The sequence below is a fragment of the Trematomus bernacchii genome, unplaced genomic scaffold, assembly GCF_902827165.1.
Source record: "Trematomus bernacchii unplaced genomic scaffold, fTreBer1.1, whole genome shotgun sequence".
Lineage (NCBI taxonomy): Eukaryota > Metazoa > Chordata > Actinopteri > Perciformes > Nototheniidae > Trematomus > Trematomus bernacchii.
In genome coordinates this window covers 963,514-981,779 of record NW_022987582.1, presented here as the reverse complement: position 1 = coordinate 981,779, position 18,266 = coordinate 963,514, and the positions used below count along the sequence as shown (strand labels likewise).

Sequence of the window (18,266 nt, the reverse complement as noted above, 5' to 3'; positions counted from 1 at the left end):
TTGAATTTACTTAAGAGTTCTGACATTTCTTGTTTCTCATTGGCCAATATCGCACTGTACTCCAAAATATGTGATTTGCTAACATTGTAAGTTTATTGTCAAGCTATTATCGTTATCAAGGTATTATGACTCTTTTAAGCAGATTTCCCACCTTAAAATACCCATTACTTTTTTGGACTGCCCAGTACCACTTCCTTAATCCTAAACACTTAAAATGAGAAGGCTTATACTTATCTTTGCCTTTAACAGGAAACTGAGATGATTGAAAATAAATAAAACTTCATAAGAGAGACATTTTTGCATACGACAGGCACAGGTGTGAATGATAAAATTAACTATGACTGAATATGATTTAGCTGCTTTAGTGGTTTTGGTTCCTGTTTCCTGCATGTTGGCTCACTGTCATTGCTTATCAGGACACTTCAATATACCAGAGCCATCAAAAGAGTTAGAAGTAACACCTGTTCTTTGCTTACAATGTTAAAATGGCCTGTTGTTCAATAGCTGACTATGGCTGCTTATGAACCGTTGATACATTTAAACTTTACATTAAATTATCCCTTGATTATAGCACCTGTTTGTGACCCCGAAACTCACAATTAATCGCACATTTGAGTGTGCACATGCACGCACCTGTGAAAGATCGGCACCTGCTGCACGGGCAGATGGGACAGGATGTGACGTAGTTTGTTAATCCTCTTAGTTTAATTAGGCTGAACCAGCATTGAGCTTCTGTTAACCGCGGAGGTTTCATAAATCAATTTGAGTGTAAGAGAAGTGGAGACTGTGGCGAGTGATATCAGTCTGAGGTGAGGTGGAGGTGTTTGTCCCCTGCAGGATGCTGCTGCCTCGGCGGATGCTGTGGGGCGCTGTGATGCGGAATATCACTCCGCGCCTGACCTACAGCACTGCAGCTCAGCAGCAGGTAGGCCTGCATACATACTGTAATAATGCACACTGCAATACACACACTGTAATACACACAATGCTTACTCACACTGTAATACACTGATAAACTCGGCACACTGGTCTACATGCATACGTTCACATACTGGCATGGAATAGTTTAAGAAGTGAACTGAGTTTTTAGTCAAAAAAGGAGATTATCCAACAGAGATAAACATAATGATATCCTTCAAGAAGCCATGTTGGATTAGTTGTTTTAGGGTTTAAATATGTTCATATTGTTTTTTTATGTTAGGAAAACCAATGACAAGCATACAGTAGGTGTTTTGGTCACCAGTATAAGGGAGGTATATATTTAATTGCATTTAGTTTTTTAATACTTGTACTCTGTGCAATGACAATAAAGTTGAATCTGATCTAGTGCTGTAGAGCCCCAACAAGAACTAATAGGAATGTTTTGACAACTAAAATATACATATACATCCATATACATTGATGTGGCCAGGGAAAGGAAAGTTTGGGGCTCTCTGCTGGAACTATACCTCCGCGACCCGACCACGGATAAGCGGGAGAAGATGGATGGATGGAATATACATAGGCCTATATAGTTATATAATTTAACTAATTAAGTAACAACAAAGTGTTGGTTCCAGCTTCTCTGACAAATAAATTTGATGCTTTTCTTTTTTCTTTTTTATAATAAACCGAATACCATTAGACGGGTTGACTATACAAAAGATATTATTTTAAAAACTCACCTTGGCTTGTGGGAAATTATAACAGAAGTGTTCACAATTATCTGACATTTAAAGACAAAACAATTCATTTTTTAACTTAAAAACATAATTGGCGAATGGATAACTAATTAAAATAATTGTAGTTGCCCCCCTTGAGTGATGGCAGCTATAATTTTCATGCATCCATCATGGCAGCTTATCAATCACATCTATTTCCCCTTCTCAGGTGAAGCCAAAAAAGACAACATTTGGCCCTCTGAGTGATGAAGACCGGATATTCACCAACTTATATGGCCGGCATGACTGGAGGTAAACATATGAAAAGTAAAAATACTTTTATTAACCATAACTCAGAGTGTAAGTAAAACAATTGCCCTTTCTTTTACTGCAAATTGTATTTTCTTTAGATTTAAAAACATTTTTTTTTACCAAGTCTTGTGTTCTTAAATATGTATTATCACTATTCATTTATCTCCAGGTATATTACCATTTACCTGTCTGGGCTTTGAAATGTAAAAAATAAACTGCTGATCCATGAAACAGCAGAACATTTTAATAAACAAAACTGTGGGGAAATAAAAAAGAATAACTACTTGTTCATCTCTCTCCCTCTTCCTACCAGACTCAAGGGCTCAATGAAACGAGGAGACTGGCATAAGACGAAGGAGATCCTACTGAAGGGCACAGACTGGATCCTGAATGAGGTGAAAGTCTCAGGGCTCCGAGGCAGAGGAGGAGCAGGTTTCCCCACCGGCATGAAGTGGGGCTTCATGAACAAACCCAGCGATGGCAGGTAGGAGAAGAAACAATCCAGATCAGTCAGAGTGACTGTAGGAGCCACACCAGTAATGACACTCTGGTGATCCATGTTTCCTTCTTTCCTCAGGCCTAAGTACCTGGTAGTGAATGCTGATGAGGGGGAGCCTGGAACATGTAAAGACCGGGAGATAATGCGTCACGACCCCCACAAGCTGATAGAAGGCTGCCTGATTGCTGGGAGAGCCATGGGGGCCCGCGCTGCGTACATCTACATCAGAGGAGAGTTTTACAACGAGTCTTCAAATCTACAGGTGAGCTGTTGTGGAAAAGACATTTAGTCCAGTACTGTTAAGAATGGGTACTTCAACTTTACTTGAGTGTTTCCTTCTTTTAAATCTTTCTACTTCCACCCCCCTTATGAAAATAAAATGAAGAAACATATTTTTGATTTACTTTCAATAATGTTTGGACGTTTGGTTGAACAAAGCCAACATTTTTTCCCTTTTGGCTTTGCTTTATTGTGACGGCATTTGTAACTATTTTCATAATTTTTGCAATAACAATCAAATTCTATAAAACATAATAGTAACAGAAGAAATAGACAATTATCTGCATTTTGTACTTTAACTTTTAACATTTAAGTATATTTTCAATTGTATACTTGAATTCTTTTAACATCTTTATTGCAGGATCTTGTAACAGAGTATCCTAAGAGTGTTGTTTATGTGATCTAAATATGTCCTCCACCACTGCAGGTATACAAAGGCACAGACGGGTGACTCGTCAATCCACGAATGATGTATTGTTTTAATTTGTGTTCTCCTCAAACAGGTGGCTATCAATGAGGCATACAAAGCAGGGCTAATAGGGAAGAACGCGTGTGGCTCTGGCTTTGACTTCGATGTGTTTGTGGCGCGAGGGGCCGGAGCCTACATCTGCGGGGAGGAGACGGCCCTCATCGAGTCTCTTGAGGGCAAACAAGGAAAACCCAGACTCAAGCCGCCATTCCCTGCAGACATAGGTGAGGAAGAAGCTCCACAGCCTCCTACATCCAGTTTCCATATTGGAGTTAATTGCAGTTCAGAGACTGCAAACTCAGGCTATATTGTAGTTACAGTACAGTCCTTTTGTGCATGGTTGGATTACGAGATAAAGGGCTTCTGTGTACTGACTCGGAAAAGGCCCCACCACTTCTCCTACAAAGGAGTAAGACACACAGACTTTATTTTTGTTCAGCCTCTTTTAGTTGTTGTTGTGTGTCTCTGTGTAGTCAGTACACATCTCCTTCTGGTTTTATGTCTCTTTGTGTTACTCTTTAATTGGTTTGGTCTTATTTCTGTCTGTTTGTTGTGCCCCTTCTGAAAGCCTTTCTGTTTCTCTTTTTGGTTATTTTGTGTCTTTTGAAGGTTGTGTTTTGCCCCGTAACATAGTGTCGAAATGTCTTTATTATATTTAGGCTCTATTAAGCAATTTTTTTGTGATTGTATTAGACTTTTTGTAGTTTTTTAATGTTTCTTTAAGGTCAGCTTTAGTCTCTTCCTGGTTGATGACTTTTTACAGGTGAAGGCAAGGGGGTCAATGACACTTTTGGCCCTGGGCGTGCCCGGTAGGCCCACTCAGTAATCCATCAATGCTTAAGTGATTACTCAATGCTTCATCTCTCTCCTTTAAGGGGTGTTTGGATGCCCGACGACGGTTGCCAACGTCGAGACGGTTGCTGTGGCGCCTGCAATCTGTCGTCGAGGGGGAGCTTGGTTCGCCAGCTTTGGGAGGGAGAGGAACTCCGGGACGAAGCTGTTCAACATCTCGGGTCACGTGAACACACCATGCACGGTGGAGGAAGAGATGTCTATTCCTCTGAGGGAGCTCATAGAGAGACACGCAGGTGTGTGTGTGTGTGTGTGTGTGTGTGTGTGTGTGTGTGTGTGTGTGTGTGTGTGTGTGTGTGTGTGTGTGTGTGTGTGTGTGTGGTGTGTGTGTGTGTGTGTGGTGTGTGTGTGTGTGTGTGTGTGTGTGTGTGTGTGTGTGTGTGTGGTGTGTGTGTGTGTGTGTTGTGTGTGTGTGTGTGTGTGTGTGTGTGTGTGTGTGTGTGTGTGTAGTGTGTGTGTGTGTGTGTGTGTGTGTGTGTGGGTGGGTGTGTGTGTGTGGGTGGGTGGGTGGGTGTGTGTGTGCACGCGCCTGTGTGTGTGTACAGTAGTTTACTTTATCAGAGGTTGACATGACTTCTTCTCTCTTCTTGTGTGTTTGGTTCAGGAGGGGTGAGGGGCGGCTGGGATAATCTATTAGGAGTGATCCCAGGGGGGTCCTCCACTCCCATCATCCCTCGCCATGTGTGCAATGATGTATTGATGGATTTTGATGACCTGGTCCGTGCAGAGACAGCACTGGGAACCGCTGCCATCATAGTTATGGATAAATCGGTAAACTGATCCCTGAATAACTCACATGACACTCTAACCCCAGTAACAATCAGTCTGGAAAGATATTCTGAGAAATGTGTTTTTTCCTCCAGACTGACGTGATCCGAGCCATCGCACGATTGGTGGAGTTCTACAAACATGAGAGCTGTGGCCAGTGCACCCCCTGCAGAGAGGGTGAGGAACAGCACAATGAACCAAGAGTCACCACCATGAAGTTACATTTACTATATAATGCATACCCTCACCTTTATTTTTCTTAGAAACAATAGGGCCTCACTATTGTTTTGGACGTCTTTCTCTCTGTACACAACACTCCGTGAGAGAAGTGCTTAAAGTCATTATATATAATAGTATAGTATAATAGATCTCCCTTAACTTTTACTATCAACACATTACTTGTTAGGTGGGAGAAATACTAAATCTATTTACAGGAATGCAAACTCATCAGGTATGAAAAAGGTGACAAGGATCCGAGCCCCCCGACCCCACGGAATATCGGCTTTAAAATGAGGAATAACAGAGGATTTTAGCAGTCAGAACAACTAAAGCAGCAGTTAATAATAACAGAAACGCCAAAGAGTCACATCTAATAGAAATATATTTAAGCATTTATTTTAATTGTGGAGCAGTCAGTTTATAATTTTGGCAGGACTGTTGAGCATTTTGAAAATGTATTTTCATGCCTCTGTGCAAGGCTGTCTTTCTATCTGTATAGCCAGTGGTGTAAAGTAACTAAGTTCATAAACTCAAGTACTATACTTGGGTACAATTTTTAGATACTTGTACTTTATTTAAGTATTTCAATGTTTTGCTACTTTGTTCTTCTTCTCCTCTACAGTTCAGAGGTAAATGGTGTACTTTTACTCTACTACATGTATTGAATACCTTTAGTTACTTCACAGATGTGGATGAATGATGTGAAATATAATCAAGTGTTAAATCAGACTTTAGTTCCACCTGGAGTAAACTCACAAGCTACCCTGCAGTATACAAAGTCATTCAAACTAGCTGCACCTTTACCAGCTTTGAGAACACTTTCATGATCAATCATTATAAAACATATCATATATATTATTCTGAAATGGACCAATCTGCACAATGACTACTTTTGCTGTTGCTACTTTAACTATATTTTGATGATAATACTTTTCTACTTTTACTTGAGGAACATTTTGAATGCAGGACTTTTACTGTAACAGAGTATTCCTACACTCTGGTACTTCTACTTTTACTCAAGTACAAGATCTGAGTACTTCTACTTTTACTCAAGAACAAGATCTGAGTACTTCTACTTGTACTCAAGTACAAGACCTGAATACTTCAACTTTTACTCAAGAACAAGATCTGAGTACTTCTACTTTTACTCAAGTACAAGATACTTATACCACCTCCGTTTATAGGCTATGAAAGAAACTATTTGAAAACGAAGGCTAAAGCTAACGTTAGCAGATAGTGACAATGTATGCTAGTTAGCTAGCTCAACGATTCATTAAATAATATTGCGACAGAAACACTTTTCAGTGCACATCACGCTCTGCTGCTCTGAACACCCCGTTCTAACCAGCGGTCCAGTCTGTGCCACAGTGACTCTGGACCGCACAGTTAATATTAACGAACGCACCGTAGGTAATGTAGCTGCTGAAGCTAGACCCTCATCCCGGAGCAGCAGAGCCTTATTATACATCCATGAGCAGAGCTGACAGGCAGGAAGACTTGTGCTCGCGCTTCATTATAATATATAAAAAAAGAACACCATGCGTGTCATGATGGCACATAACAGCTCGCGGCCGCAGATTACTCCGGGTCCCAGACCCCCCCCATACCCCAAAAATATTTTTATTGCAGATCTACATGAATCACACAAACGACCTATTTTGGAATCAAAACGGCGAATTTCGCCGAAAGGTGACAAGTTTGCATCCCTGTATTTATATTTATGTCAAAATAAACACTACTGTCATTTAAAAATACTACTAGCAAGAAGATTAATACTTGAAGAGGTATACTGTGGGAAAATGTGACTTTTTAAACAGCCATTTCCATCTTATCATCCCTTGTTTTTTTCATTTTCATTGTGATTTCCTTACTTTTTTTTGCAAACAATAGTATGTCAATTATTATATTACTAAGTGTACTGAAACCCCAATAAATACATTGGGAAATTGAGGGCAGGGCTCAACTATGGTGTTGCATTCACCATTTGTACTTCTTTAGAAATTAGAATTGCTAAGTATTAAACTAAATGAACCTAATGTGTGAAGAGAAAATTACTGTTATTTCTTTGGTACGTTATTCCTGCCATGTGTGTATTTGCCAGAAATCCAGTATGTGGTTGAAACAATGGTTAAAGGTTTCCTCTCTGTCCCGCCCCTCAGGAGTGGACTGGATGGACAGCATGATGTGGAGGTTTGTTCGAGGAGACGCAGCAGCTTCAGAGATCGATATGATCTGGGAGCTCAGCAAGCAGATCGAGGGGCACACCATCTGTGCCCTGGGGGACGGGGCGGCCTGGCCCGTGCAGGTAACATCTCTGGAGTGTTTGTATAGCTGTCAGTGAAACAGTGACTAAGGGTACAAGTTCAAACAAGAACCAATTTATATTTTGACACCTTTATCCCTCTTTGCTTTTCATTTCTCATCTACAGGGTCTGATCCGCCACTTCCGGCCGGTCATGGAGAGCCGCATCGCTCAGCATAACGAGAAAAACCCTCCGAGAGAGCCAGCTATAGAGATGGTTTAAAACTGTGCAGGTGTCCGTTTCAACTGTCAGTCCTTCATAGCTCTAATAATAGCATTATACAATATAAGTATTGTGGACATTATTTGTAATATAGTTTTGGAAATGAAAATACTTATGTACTGATTTTAAGTTGGACTGCTTAAAATTATTTTTCTTCCACATTTTAAAGTTCATGTTTTTCATGAAGAAAAGGTCTGTTTTTGGTGATTTGCAGCAAGTTTGTCACTTAATCCACTTTTTATTTTGGCAAGCAGAACTGTTGACAGATTTTGGCAGATGGGAGGTGTTGATGATGTGAAAAAAATAGACCTTACAAAGAAAGACAAGCTCAAACACAGCAATAAATTAAGTTTATTTATTTCATAAAAGCATGAAATAAATTAAATAGGTTTACTACATATTAGTCCAATATGATCTGTACAAAATCACCAGAAAAGGAAGAGTTGGTGTCACTGACTTCAGGACAGGGAGTAAGGAAAGGGGGTGACAAAGTACAAAAAGCTGTACTAGGGATAAAAAGAAAAAGTGGTCAGTGATGTGCAACATCATTGCCTTTAGATATTGTTTTGTAACAAAGTAACACTTTCCAACACTTCACTTGGCATTGTTTTCCGGACCATTCTAAATAAAACTGCAGGCAGAATATCGCTCAGCTGATATATACAGCCACAAAATAGTTTGGATTGTCCTTCCTGCAAGTGTTCATCCTCAAACTATAATGTGCTAAACAAACAGTCCTCCAAAACATTAGAATGCCCATTTAGACCCAAGCACTAACTCAATGCTGCAACCAACACGTAGGGAGTCATCCCTGTGATGAGTGGAGGAAAAAAGACGGTTTGGGTGAACATCCTGTAAGACTCGGAGTTTAGATTCTTCCTGTTTTAGGGGGCCATCCAGAAAGGCATGGACTGCTGCTGTGGCTGTGTTTTAGCACGGGGGAGCGGGGGAGGAGGGCAGTGGTAGCCCTGAGTCCAGACTGAGGAGGTGGGGGGGGCTGCCCCAGGGTTACCTTGCCCTGAGGCTTTGGAGGTTGAGTGGTCCTCCTCTTCATCAGAGGAGTCGCCGCTGTACGCCACCAAACCAGTTTTCATTCTCTTCACCGAGGGCTCTGAAAGAAGAAGAGAGGAAGCACGCAGAAGAGAGGAAGAGGCGGCACATTTGGAGAGAGAAACATGGGGAGAGAAAAAACCCAACACAAAACAGCAGCAACATGTTTCCAATAGGACAGATTTAAGTTCATTATTCCAAACACATTTTGGGAGAAACAAATAGTTAATAGATTTAAATCATAGTTTGTCAGTAGGGTAGAGGAGAGGGCAGTCATTCGCCATTGGTTGGTGGGGAGCGACAGTGTGAGGGCCGTCCAATCGAGCGGCAGCGTAGCATGACGAGTCGTACCCCACCCCCAATCAGAATCCAGCATCATCCCAGAGATACATGGAAGAGAAGAAGAACACAGGGAAAAAGAGAAAAACACAAAAACAGGAGAGATTCTTGTTAGTGAGGAAAGCAAAAAGAAACTATGGACAAACCCCGGACTGATGATGTCATCAGAACGGGACGGCAAGGTTGACTCGATTTATCAGACAAAGGATTGTACAATGCACAAAAAATGTTGATTCATAGCTCCGCCTCACTATCTGGAGATTAATAGTCACAGCAGCAGAATCCTGCATGGATCATAAGAAGCCCAATAGAGAGGGTGGGGGTATTTATCTAATGTGCCACAAACACTTAATATATAAACCCAAAGAAATACAAGCTTTTTAGGGCCAGCTAAGTCTTCTTTATACATCTACTTGGGCTTTATGTAACATATACAGTATACCTCTTCAATACTTTCAAGTAAAACCACTGAAGTGGCCCCGGAGAGGATTTACAGGATTTACATTTTCCTCTTGCGGCCCTACATTAAGTCTGAGAATAGATCCAGGCTGAGCTTATAAAGGACACAGTCCACAGTCAGGAACTGTGGATTTGGATTTGGGCAGGGATTTGTCAGTCCACATGATAATGCCCTTACCCACGGGGCCTTGCGGTGCTCTTTTCTCCTCCATCTTGGGTCTCACTCCGTTCACAGGCAGCAGGGGTGGAGGCATTAGCTGCCGACTGGAGAACCAAAGAGAAATGGGGTGAGTTAACTCCGCTTACTGGCACATTATACATATAATCAAGAGATACAACCATTGCAATTTACTTGGCCAATTGCATCATCTGATATTTTTGCCAATTCAGATTGTCAGACCTAGAATTGACAGCATACACTAACACATTGGCAACATCTCTTTCACTGAACATTTCAATTCAATCATACAGTACATACATTTCTTTATAATGGCACTAAGTTACAGGACCTTAAGGATGTCAAAGCCTTGTTTTTTTAAAAGGTCCTTCCATGTCAATTTGGACTTACACATGTTGAGGAACTTCCAAAGCGATGACATAATGAGTTTGTTGCTATGACATAATTGTCTGTGCGTAAACGTAAATGATGCATAAGAATTATTGGGTCTGATCATTGGCTGATGGATGGTGGCCTTTCTTAAACAGATATAACAGAACTCTGTGTACCTGTCCCTCTCACTCGGTGGGCCAGAGGAACTCTGTGTTGGGGGTCCTGCAGTCTCCGGGCTGCCCACTGGGAAGCCTGCACCTAAATTAGTCATATGAATGGGTCCATGCTATGAGCAGAAAAACACACAGGCGCGATTAGCACACATCCTTCACTAAACCCTGTCCTGACACTAACTAATGTGTCTAACAACTTTATCAGTACCAAAGGCAAAAATCATTGTGAATAGCTTACCACAAGTCTGATTACTCAGACATTGTCCCCAGCCACTATGAAAGATACTTGAAGCTTATCAGTATTAAAAAGACCTTTTTCTGAAACTCCGTATTAAAGACAAAGATAAACTGGAAATGCACAGCATCAGGAAACAGCCATGCACTCTTAACCAATGAAGGTCAAGTATTTAAAGAAAGGAAAATGGAATGGTATTAGATAAATCGCCAAAGACAGCTTTGATGTGATGGGCTGATTCAATGAAGTGACTTTACACACACATGCACTTCGGTAAAAGCATTGGGATATAAAACAAAGGCCAAGAAACTATGTGAAAAAAGGAAAACTGTAAAGCTGCAACTAACCATCATTTAGTCGATTAATCGGCCAATTGTATATAGATTGATTAATCAATCTTTTGATCTATAAAATGTCAGGAAATAGTGAAAATCGTGACATTATCAAAATGGTTAGTGATGATTTTGCTGTTTATTGACTAATGGCAGCTCTAAACAGAAGGGTGCAAAGTAAAAACCAGCAGAATCATGAGGGGTGTAGAGCTGTGTATTACCTGGTATCCGAGTAGGCCGCTGTTCCTCTCGTCTGGGACCTCCTCTGTGAAGCGTCTCTTCTGAGGTGGGTTGACTGGAGCGGCAGCAGGTGGAGCTTTGGGTGGCGCTGCAGCTGATGGAGGAAAAGGTACAGGAGGAAGAGTCTGCAGAGATGGAAAGACATTTAGTAAGTATTGTTGCTCTGCATGCTACACACGTGTGGTTTCAATGGCTCGATCCTACCTGTGGCATCGTGCCTGAAGCAGGAGGTGCAAGGGCAGGAGCCGGAGCGAGGGAGTGTGAGGGAGCAGGGAGGGGGGCGGGGGGGGAGGGAGAGTACTGAGGAGGCACGCCTGCAGGATGTAAAGGGGGAGGGACAGTGTAAGGGAGAGAGACAGGATGTGGCTGAGGTGGTGGTACAGGCATAGCGTAGCCTTGCTGGTATCCAGCGGGGGGGTAATACGGAGGCTGCGGAGGCATTCCATTCACCATTTGAGGCTGAGCAAAGCCTGGAGGAGGAAGAGAGAGAAACAGATGAAGTCAGGCTCTTCCCATGACTTCTATCAGCTGTGTTGCCAAATCAAGTGATACATCTAAACCACAGAAAGACAACTCCCGTTAACGTATTTATTTAACCGACGTCCTTCCAGTCACACGTCGGTTCAGGGTTAATTTAGTTAAAGTAGTAATATAAAGCAAGTAGGGCTGTCAGTCGATTAAAATATTTAATCGCGATTAATCGCATGATTGTCCATAGTTAATCGCGATTAATCGCAAATTAATTGCACATTTTTTATCTGTTCTAAATGTACCTTAGAGAAATATTTTTCAAGTGTTTAATACTCTTATCAACATATGAGTGGACAAATATGCTTTATATGTTTGTTTATTATCATTTGAACAATGACAAATATTCTCATGAATATTAAACACAACAACCTCTGAACATTACAAATATTCGCCTCAATTCAACCTGGAACCTCTCTCATAAAATACTGTGTGTGTGTGTGTGTGTGTGTGTGTGTGTGTGTGTGTGTGTGTGTGTGTGTGTGTGTGTGTGTGTGTGTGTGTGTGTGTGTGTGTGTGTGTGTGTGTGTGTGTGTGTGTGTGTGTGTGTGTGTGTGTGTGTGTGTGTGTGTGTGTGTGTGTGTGTGTGGTGTGTGTGTGTGTGTGTGTGTGTGTGTGTGTGTGTGTGTGTGTGTGTGTGTGTGTGTGTGTGTGTGTTGTGTGTGTGTGTGTGTGTGTGTGTGTGTGTGTGTGTGTGTGTGTGTGTGTGTACTGTGATGGATCGTTGGAGCTATGTGCAGCTCAAGGCATATATGCTCGAATGGGAGCTGCCTGGACGCTGCAATAATGTTGCGCGCACTATCCGTGGTGAGTGTGCTGACTTTTCGTACAATGTCCCTCTGTCTGGCTACCTGCATAAAGTCAAGTGCTCGGCGCAGTTGTCGGCGAAATGTCGCTCCTTTGTTTTCATTGAAACAGCTCCTTATATCCGTTAGCGCAGCTAGCTAGCACCAGATGCTAACAACAACACGTAAGGTGTGCCTCGCTCACGAGTCGCTCCACACATACACACACCCTCCCGGTCCTCCCCGATGGCCAGTCCGGGCCTGCCGGTGAGCGTGGAAGTGTGGTCTGCCACAAGCGGGCGGCAGGAGCGGGGCTGTCAGCATCAGCTTGTAGATGCTTTTTTAAACTTGATGCGCTCTGAAACTACGGCGGCCGAGGACAAAAAATACACATGCGTTAATCGCGTTAAAATAATTAGTGGCGTTAATTTTTTTTTGCGTTAACGCGTTATTAACGCGTTAACTTGACAGCCCTAAAAGCAAGTCTTGCCCAGTACCATCACTGACATGTCCCCTAAAGACCAAATGATGAACACACCAACTTTGAAAAACTGGTATAGTGTACCTTGTTGTGTTGGCATCATTGAGCTCATTTGATTGAGAAAGCGGGAATACTCTGCATGGACCTAGAGGAAGAAAAGCATTGTATGTAAGGCTTGTTAGTGGTTCAATTAAAATATAACAATGTACTATTGATACTGATACTATTATATCATTATTTAAAGACAACGCAAAAAGTGTAAAATCTAACGTATCATTGTTATGGAATATTGTATAATAATTAGAAGGGCCAAAGTTGGTTGATAGCTATGATTGTGCTTGGGAGAGTAAGCGTGCATTTGGAGATGTACATGCTCGTTTTGAAAGTATTGCAGTTTAACATTTCAAAGTAACAAGAAATTACTCACCGTCTGAAGCAGGTTCTCACACAAAGTTTTTGCTGCTGCAAGTCCTTCTGGTTTAGGATGACTGGAGAGAAAACAGACTGCATTTAGTTCTACTGAACCTTTGTGCTCATCCAGTTCATATTATTGCACAAGCAGGAACCCTCTCTGAAAAGCAGATGTTCTTAATCTTTATTGACTAATAGGACACCCACCTGATGTAGATGTACATGGGTTCAAAGGCCTCTCGTCCAGAAGCAGGCTCTAAACAGCCTGATCCTTTTCCTCTGAGGAAGACTTTGGCCCCAGTCTCCGCCTGGATGTGCTGCAGGTACGAACACCCGGGGCCCTCCACACGCTCTTTGACCACAAACCCCGGGATAGCGTGCTCCAGGCCCACAAAGAGTTTATCTTGAACATAATGCATCTGAGAAAGGAAATGTATCCATAAAAGGCATAAATACAACTATATCCTTCGCTGTAGGCAAGTACATATATTGTGCAACACTTTCAGTTCATACTAAGCTTTTCATGGTAGTATCATTTAGGACTACTTCACGTTTGTTTAAAAAAAAAAAAACGTTGTCTATACTAACATGACTAAAAAGCATGTCACCTAACCGCATACACTGGATGTTCACATGCTTCTCCATGTAATTGTCACAAATCTCAACAAACACCAATAGCATTTGAAATGCAGAATTGAACTGCACAAAAGCTGTTATCATAGACAACAATGTCAGAAGTGCCTGTAACTTCTTATATATATGTGTTGAGTTAACCACTATAAGTTGGGGCTAATGTCTGTTTTCTTTAGAAAAAGTGTCATGTGATAGGAGGATGACAAACCGGAAAAGGCCGTTTGTAAATGATAGTCCCAGGAATTAAGTGTTGGTGAGTGTGTCATCATTAATTGTTGTCTACGTTTCTGCATGTCCAGAATAAACACTAAAAGAGTGGATGTACCCTTAGTTCACAAGTTGTAAGAAGACAAAAGAAAACCGGACTCACCCCGGACTGAAAGTGTGGTTTGTGGTGGGTTATGGGGGGCAGTGATGGAGGAGGTAGGTTGTGCTGTTGGTAAACTGTGCCTGAAGCCCCACCAGGGGGGAAAGATGAAGAGGATGATGAGGCAGTTGCAGCCTTCACCACACCGTTGGTGATTATCTCCTTGATTCTGTTAACTGCCCCTGGATAATGAGGGGGAAATAAAACATTAGTCTTATCACATCATATATGAAGACATACATCATGAAAGATTTAGGAAAAAGTACTGACTGTCGACAAGCTCCCTAGTCTGTCCTTGGACATGTAGATACAGAGGTCGATCCCTGTGGAAAAAGAGAGAGGTTGTGTTAAGATATAATAATTAAAGCAGCAGGATAACTCGTTTTTTTGTATCAGTATCTGAAAATAGTAGGCGAGAGTCACCCTGGTAACGCTTTGCCCTTCTCCTCTGCCGCCATGTAACGGCCTCTGGTTGATACGGCAGCACCACTCACTTTACTGATCTGCAGACAAACAAGTGAGATAGGATTCATGTCAATAGATACTCCACAAAGTCAGTGAAGATTGTCATTCTGTGAAAGGTGATTGTTTGTACTGCTGCTGAGTGCTGACCTCATCCTGAGTTTGTCCACGCGTCAGCAGATTCCGGCAGTTGATCGGGACGTCGTTGATCTCCACCTCAGCGACGACCAGGTCATCTTTGGCTTTTGTTTGAACTGGAGGCTTCCACACACCCACAGCCTGAGAAAGGAGGGTAGTCAAGAAATAAAGTATGAGTCACTCCAAATTAATTAGGGCCACTGTCACAAAAAAAACAGACCATGCGAATAATTTGTGTTTAACATTGTGATAACACTGAATAATTATTTTACAATATAAATAGCAGTTGTTGAAGAAAAATTGTCAAGACAGCAATTTGCAGATATTTGTGATTTATATCGGGACCCAAGAATATCAGTTTCTGCCAGACAGTAAGTTAGAAAATGTATGTGTAAATGACATGTTTGCTTGCGTGTTTCCAGTATGTTTATGTGCCATTTTAAAAGTGTTAATACTACTTTCATGATTATCAGGATCAACATGACATGAAATACTGTGTGGATTTCCCTACTCATTGTTGACAAATGTATAAAATATCACACTATACTGTATATTCTAATCTTTTTAATTTTTATTGTACAATGCCATGTATTTTATGCCGCTGCAACACAAACATTTCCCAAATTGGGATCAATAAAAGTACTATCTTATCTTATCTCATCTTATATTAACATATAGCCCACCTCTATACGAGATACTCCAACAACAGAGCTGATTGTATTTTAAAATACCAGGCATATCTGCACATCACGCTCCTCATTACCTTGTCAGGGGGTCCCGGGACGCCTATCTGTGAGGGTTTCAGTTTTCCTTTAGCTACTAACATAGCATTGATCTTGGCAGCCACCGCAGCTGCAGCATCCAGAGCCCCGGTGGGAGCAGACTCTGCCTCCCCCATCCCACTGGAGCCGGAGCCGGGGCCGGGCTGGTCCCATTTGCTGCGGCGACTGTGTGGACAGAAACACATGACAGAACAAAACATTAGCACAAGCATTTATAGCTGAACTAAACCTTTATTTCACTGGTGATCTAAGGTACCCTAAATAATAGCTGAAGTAAGCCTTTATTTCACTGGTGACCTAAGGTACCCTGAAAACACCTGACGTTAGCCGTTGACTTTTATTGTTGATGTTTTTGAAATCGAAGAAGTGAGCCTTTCATTCTTGTATGGATTTTTATGATTTAATTTCGATTTAGTATACAGAGCAGGCACACTGTTAACCGCTATGTTTTATTTTAAAATGTATATAACACGTAACTACAGAATAACTAGCATGAAACAGTGCGAATCTGCCCGTCAACACTCCGCCATGATTACATAAAGTGGCTGTTAGCTAGCCTGCTAACAGAAGGCATCTAGACGGTCAAATACCACGATAAAAATATAAAAACTGCCCGTTTTCAAGCACTCACCCGCCGTTTTGGATTCCACCAAATGACATCAATATCCTGTCAAGCGGAAAGGTTCTTCTCAGTGTTCAAATGAAGGTGAAAAACCTATTTTTCTGCACAGTAGTCTGTGCTGGTTGCTAGCATGGATGTAGAGAGAATGTTGCTAACCACCACTGCTGCGTACTCGCTGTTTCCGCCTCCGGGCAATGTTGTTTTCTTGCAGTAACTCCACATGGAGGCGCCAGATACCAGCACATATTCAAAGAGGGCATCAAAAAGGTTCAGATGTGGTGCTGCGGCCTCACCTGTCCCACCTTTCATCACTTCCGTGCCACCCTTGGCGAGTTTCCCCAGAGGAGGCATCACAGTTTCCAGTGGAGAAGACGCCTTGAGCCGAAGGACATGCTTCAGGACATTAGTCAAGGTAGGTGTACTTTATGGAATTACTCAAGTAGTTTGTCTTGTACCTTTTGAAACACGTGTCAGGTTTGTGTTTATAAATTGATTTGTGCTGGGACTCCTGACAGATTTGCTTTGTGGGCGTTTGTTATATTAAGGAAAACAACATGCGTCTAGTTAAATGTTCCTTTATTTTTGAATGCACGGTGCCTTGGCATTTTTCAGGTTTTACACAGGGGTGAAATTGAACCAATTGGCCTACATTTACTCCAGCGCCGAATAATATTTTTTAAAACAATTACACTTTGGAAATGGGCTTACATGTAGCCTAATTGTGTAATAACCATGTTGTGCTACTTTATACTTATACTACATTTCAGAGGATTTCAAATTTGTCTGAGCACAGTATAGTTTCTAGTTTCTCATTACGCAAATACAAAATGGTTGCATGAAAGGATGCACTACTATACTACGAATCTAGACAAAGTAGTATAACGTTGAGTATAATTACTAAACATACTTAAACTATACTATATATATATACTTTGTATATATATATAACTATAATTCAATATAACAAATGGGTAAACATGACAAAAATCTAATAGAGCCATGATATTTAAACCTGTTGACCGCATTTTAATTTGACTTGCTTGCTTTAATTGTCCTATAACCTGCTGGAAACATGGTCACCTCTTTTACAAATGATAACACAAGCTTGTAACCTCTCAAAATGAACTATATTGAGGGTTTTCCAAGCTGTAAACTTAGTGGTTTAGGTGGAGACAGCCAGGCTAAAGGCTATAACCCAACATGTGCAGAGACAGGCCTCAGCATCATGCCGCCCGGGCTGTTCTGATGTTCTGGGTTTCTCAGGTACAGGTGTTCAGTTACCGACCACCAGGAGCTCAGAGACGCAGCCAGGAGGTGCAGGTTACTGTGGAAGGTGAGCACGCTCGCTCTGTGGGGGCAACATGGATCAATAGATTGAACAAACAGCAGCCCTAGTTGAGTTTCTTATGTTCTGTGTTGTAGGGAGATGACAACAGCCTGCTAAACTTTTGATTAGAACCGAGGTCTGTCATGTTGACGTACGAGGAAATGGCTTGTATAAAAGGCTCTGTATTGGTTTTGAATCCCAACGGTGGCTTTGTTCATGCTCATCTATTAGGACTGAAGTTCTTACTTTGATTTCCAAAAGTAATTCATTATTTTGAGTAGAATAATTAAGCTTCTTTTGGGTGAAATCTTATTTAGGGATTGAATGTATTGTTTTACTGCAATACTCGCTTTAGAATTTTGGTTGGATACATTATTATTGATAGACAAGAGTTATTAACTTTACTTTTAAATTAATATTTCCATCACTCTTCAAATGAATGATTGAGCTCTTGATAACAACACTAAAGAACCTTGAGCTTTTGTATGTTCAAATTGTAAGTTTTTTATTTATTACATACTTTACATATCTCCACATAGTGCACCCATATGGCTGGCTATATAACCTGGGGACATACATATCTCAGTATTCGTATTGGAATTTAACCATATTTCTTTCAGGATATACTCTTTACTGCGTGCACAGAGCTTGTTCTGCAGTGTTGAGCCCTCGGGACGGGAGTCGTCCTCCTCTCTGTCACTGTGGTGGGTCAGTTACTGAGCCACCCGAGCTGGAGGTTCAGCTGGTGCAAAGACAGACAAGAGCATGTTGTGCAACGGGGAACACAAG

General features: G+C 41.5%; 3 protein-coding genes across 5 annotated transcripts in view; 2 read left to right on the top strand and 1 right to left on the bottom strand.

The window, feature by feature from the left end:
- The first annotated feature begins 660 nt into the window (after window positions 1–660).
- Window positions 661–7,693, top strand: LOC117480381 (NADH dehydrogenase [ubiquinone] flavoprotein 1, mitochondrial-like). Its single transcript, XM_034127683.1, has 10 exons — window positions 661–925; window positions 1,870–1,952; window positions 2,266–2,436; window positions 2,530–2,713; window positions 3,234–3,423; window positions 4,075–4,287; window positions 4,656–4,822; window positions 4,915–4,996; window positions 7,198–7,343; window positions 7,468–7,693. The coding sequence occupies exons 1-10, from the start codon at window positions 839–841 to the stop codon at window positions 7,561–7,563; spliced, it is 1,419 nt and encodes a 472-aa protein (XP_033983574.1). The 5' UTR covers window positions 661–838; the 3' UTR covers window positions 7,564–7,693.
- A 201-nt stretch (window positions 7,694–7,894) lies between these two features.
- On the bottom strand, window positions 7,895–16,326 carry khdc4 (KH domain containing 4, pre-mRNA splicing factor). Of its 3 annotated transcripts, none has more exons than XM_034127681.1 (14): window positions 16,160–16,326; window positions 15,510–15,693; window positions 14,759–14,887; window positions 14,570–14,649; window positions 14,417–14,469; window positions 14,150–14,328; window positions 13,354–13,565; window positions 13,163–13,223; window positions 12,820–12,880; window positions 11,146–11,411; window positions 10,923–11,066; window positions 10,138–10,247; window positions 9,590–9,675; window positions 7,895–8,674 (listed from the first exon to the last, which is right to left on the bottom strand). In XM_034127681.1, exons 1-14 carry the CDS (start codon window positions 16,186–16,188, stop codon window positions 8,448–8,450), a joined length of 1,821 nt encoding a protein of 606 aa, XP_033983572.1. In that variant the 5' UTR covers window positions 16,189–16,326; the 3' UTR covers window positions 7,895–8,447. The 3 variants fall into 3 exon arrangements, 2 of the variants coding, with proteins under 2 accessions (XP_033983572.1, XP_033983573.1); XR_004555659.1 differs by having other exon boundaries at window positions 8,559–8,674; window positions 10,138–10,219; XM_034127682.1 differs by having other exon boundaries at window positions 8,468–9,675; window positions 10,138–10,219.
- A 157-nt stretch (window positions 16,327–16,483) lies between these two features.
- Window positions 16,484–18,266, top strand: part of kcnj14 (potassium inwardly rectifying channel subfamily J member 14) — a 30,570-nt gene continuing 28,787 nt past the window's right edge. The window contains exon 1 of the mRNA XM_034127924.1: window positions 16,484–16,562. The gene's annotated coding sequence lies outside the window, so the exon portion shown is untranslated. The remainder of the gene's footprint in view (window positions 16,563–18,266) is intronic.

Coding starts and splice junctions, on each gene's coding strand:
- LOC117480381 (XM_034127683.1), top strand. CDS start 839: ATGCTGCTGCCTCGGCGGATGCTGTGGGGCGCTGTGATGCGGAATATC. Junction 926..1,869: donor GCACTGCAGCTCAGCAGCAG/GTAGGCCTGCAT, acceptor TCCCCTTCTCAG/GTGAAGCCAAAAAAGACAAC. Junction 4,997..7,197: donor GTGCACCCCCTGCAGAGAGG/GTGAGGAACAGC, acceptor CCCGCCCCTCAG/GAGTGGACTGGATGGACAGC.
- khdc4 (XM_034127681.1), bottom strand. CDS start 16,188: ATGTCATTTGGTGGAATCCAAAACGGCGG. Junction 13,224..13,353: donor CCCATGTACATCTACATCAG/GTGGGTGTCCTA, acceptor TTTTCTCTCCAG/TCATCCTAAACCAGAAGGAC. Junction 10,248..10,922: donor GCGGCCTACTCGGATACCAG/GTAATACACAGC, acceptor TTCTGCTCATAG/CATGGACCCATTCATATGAC.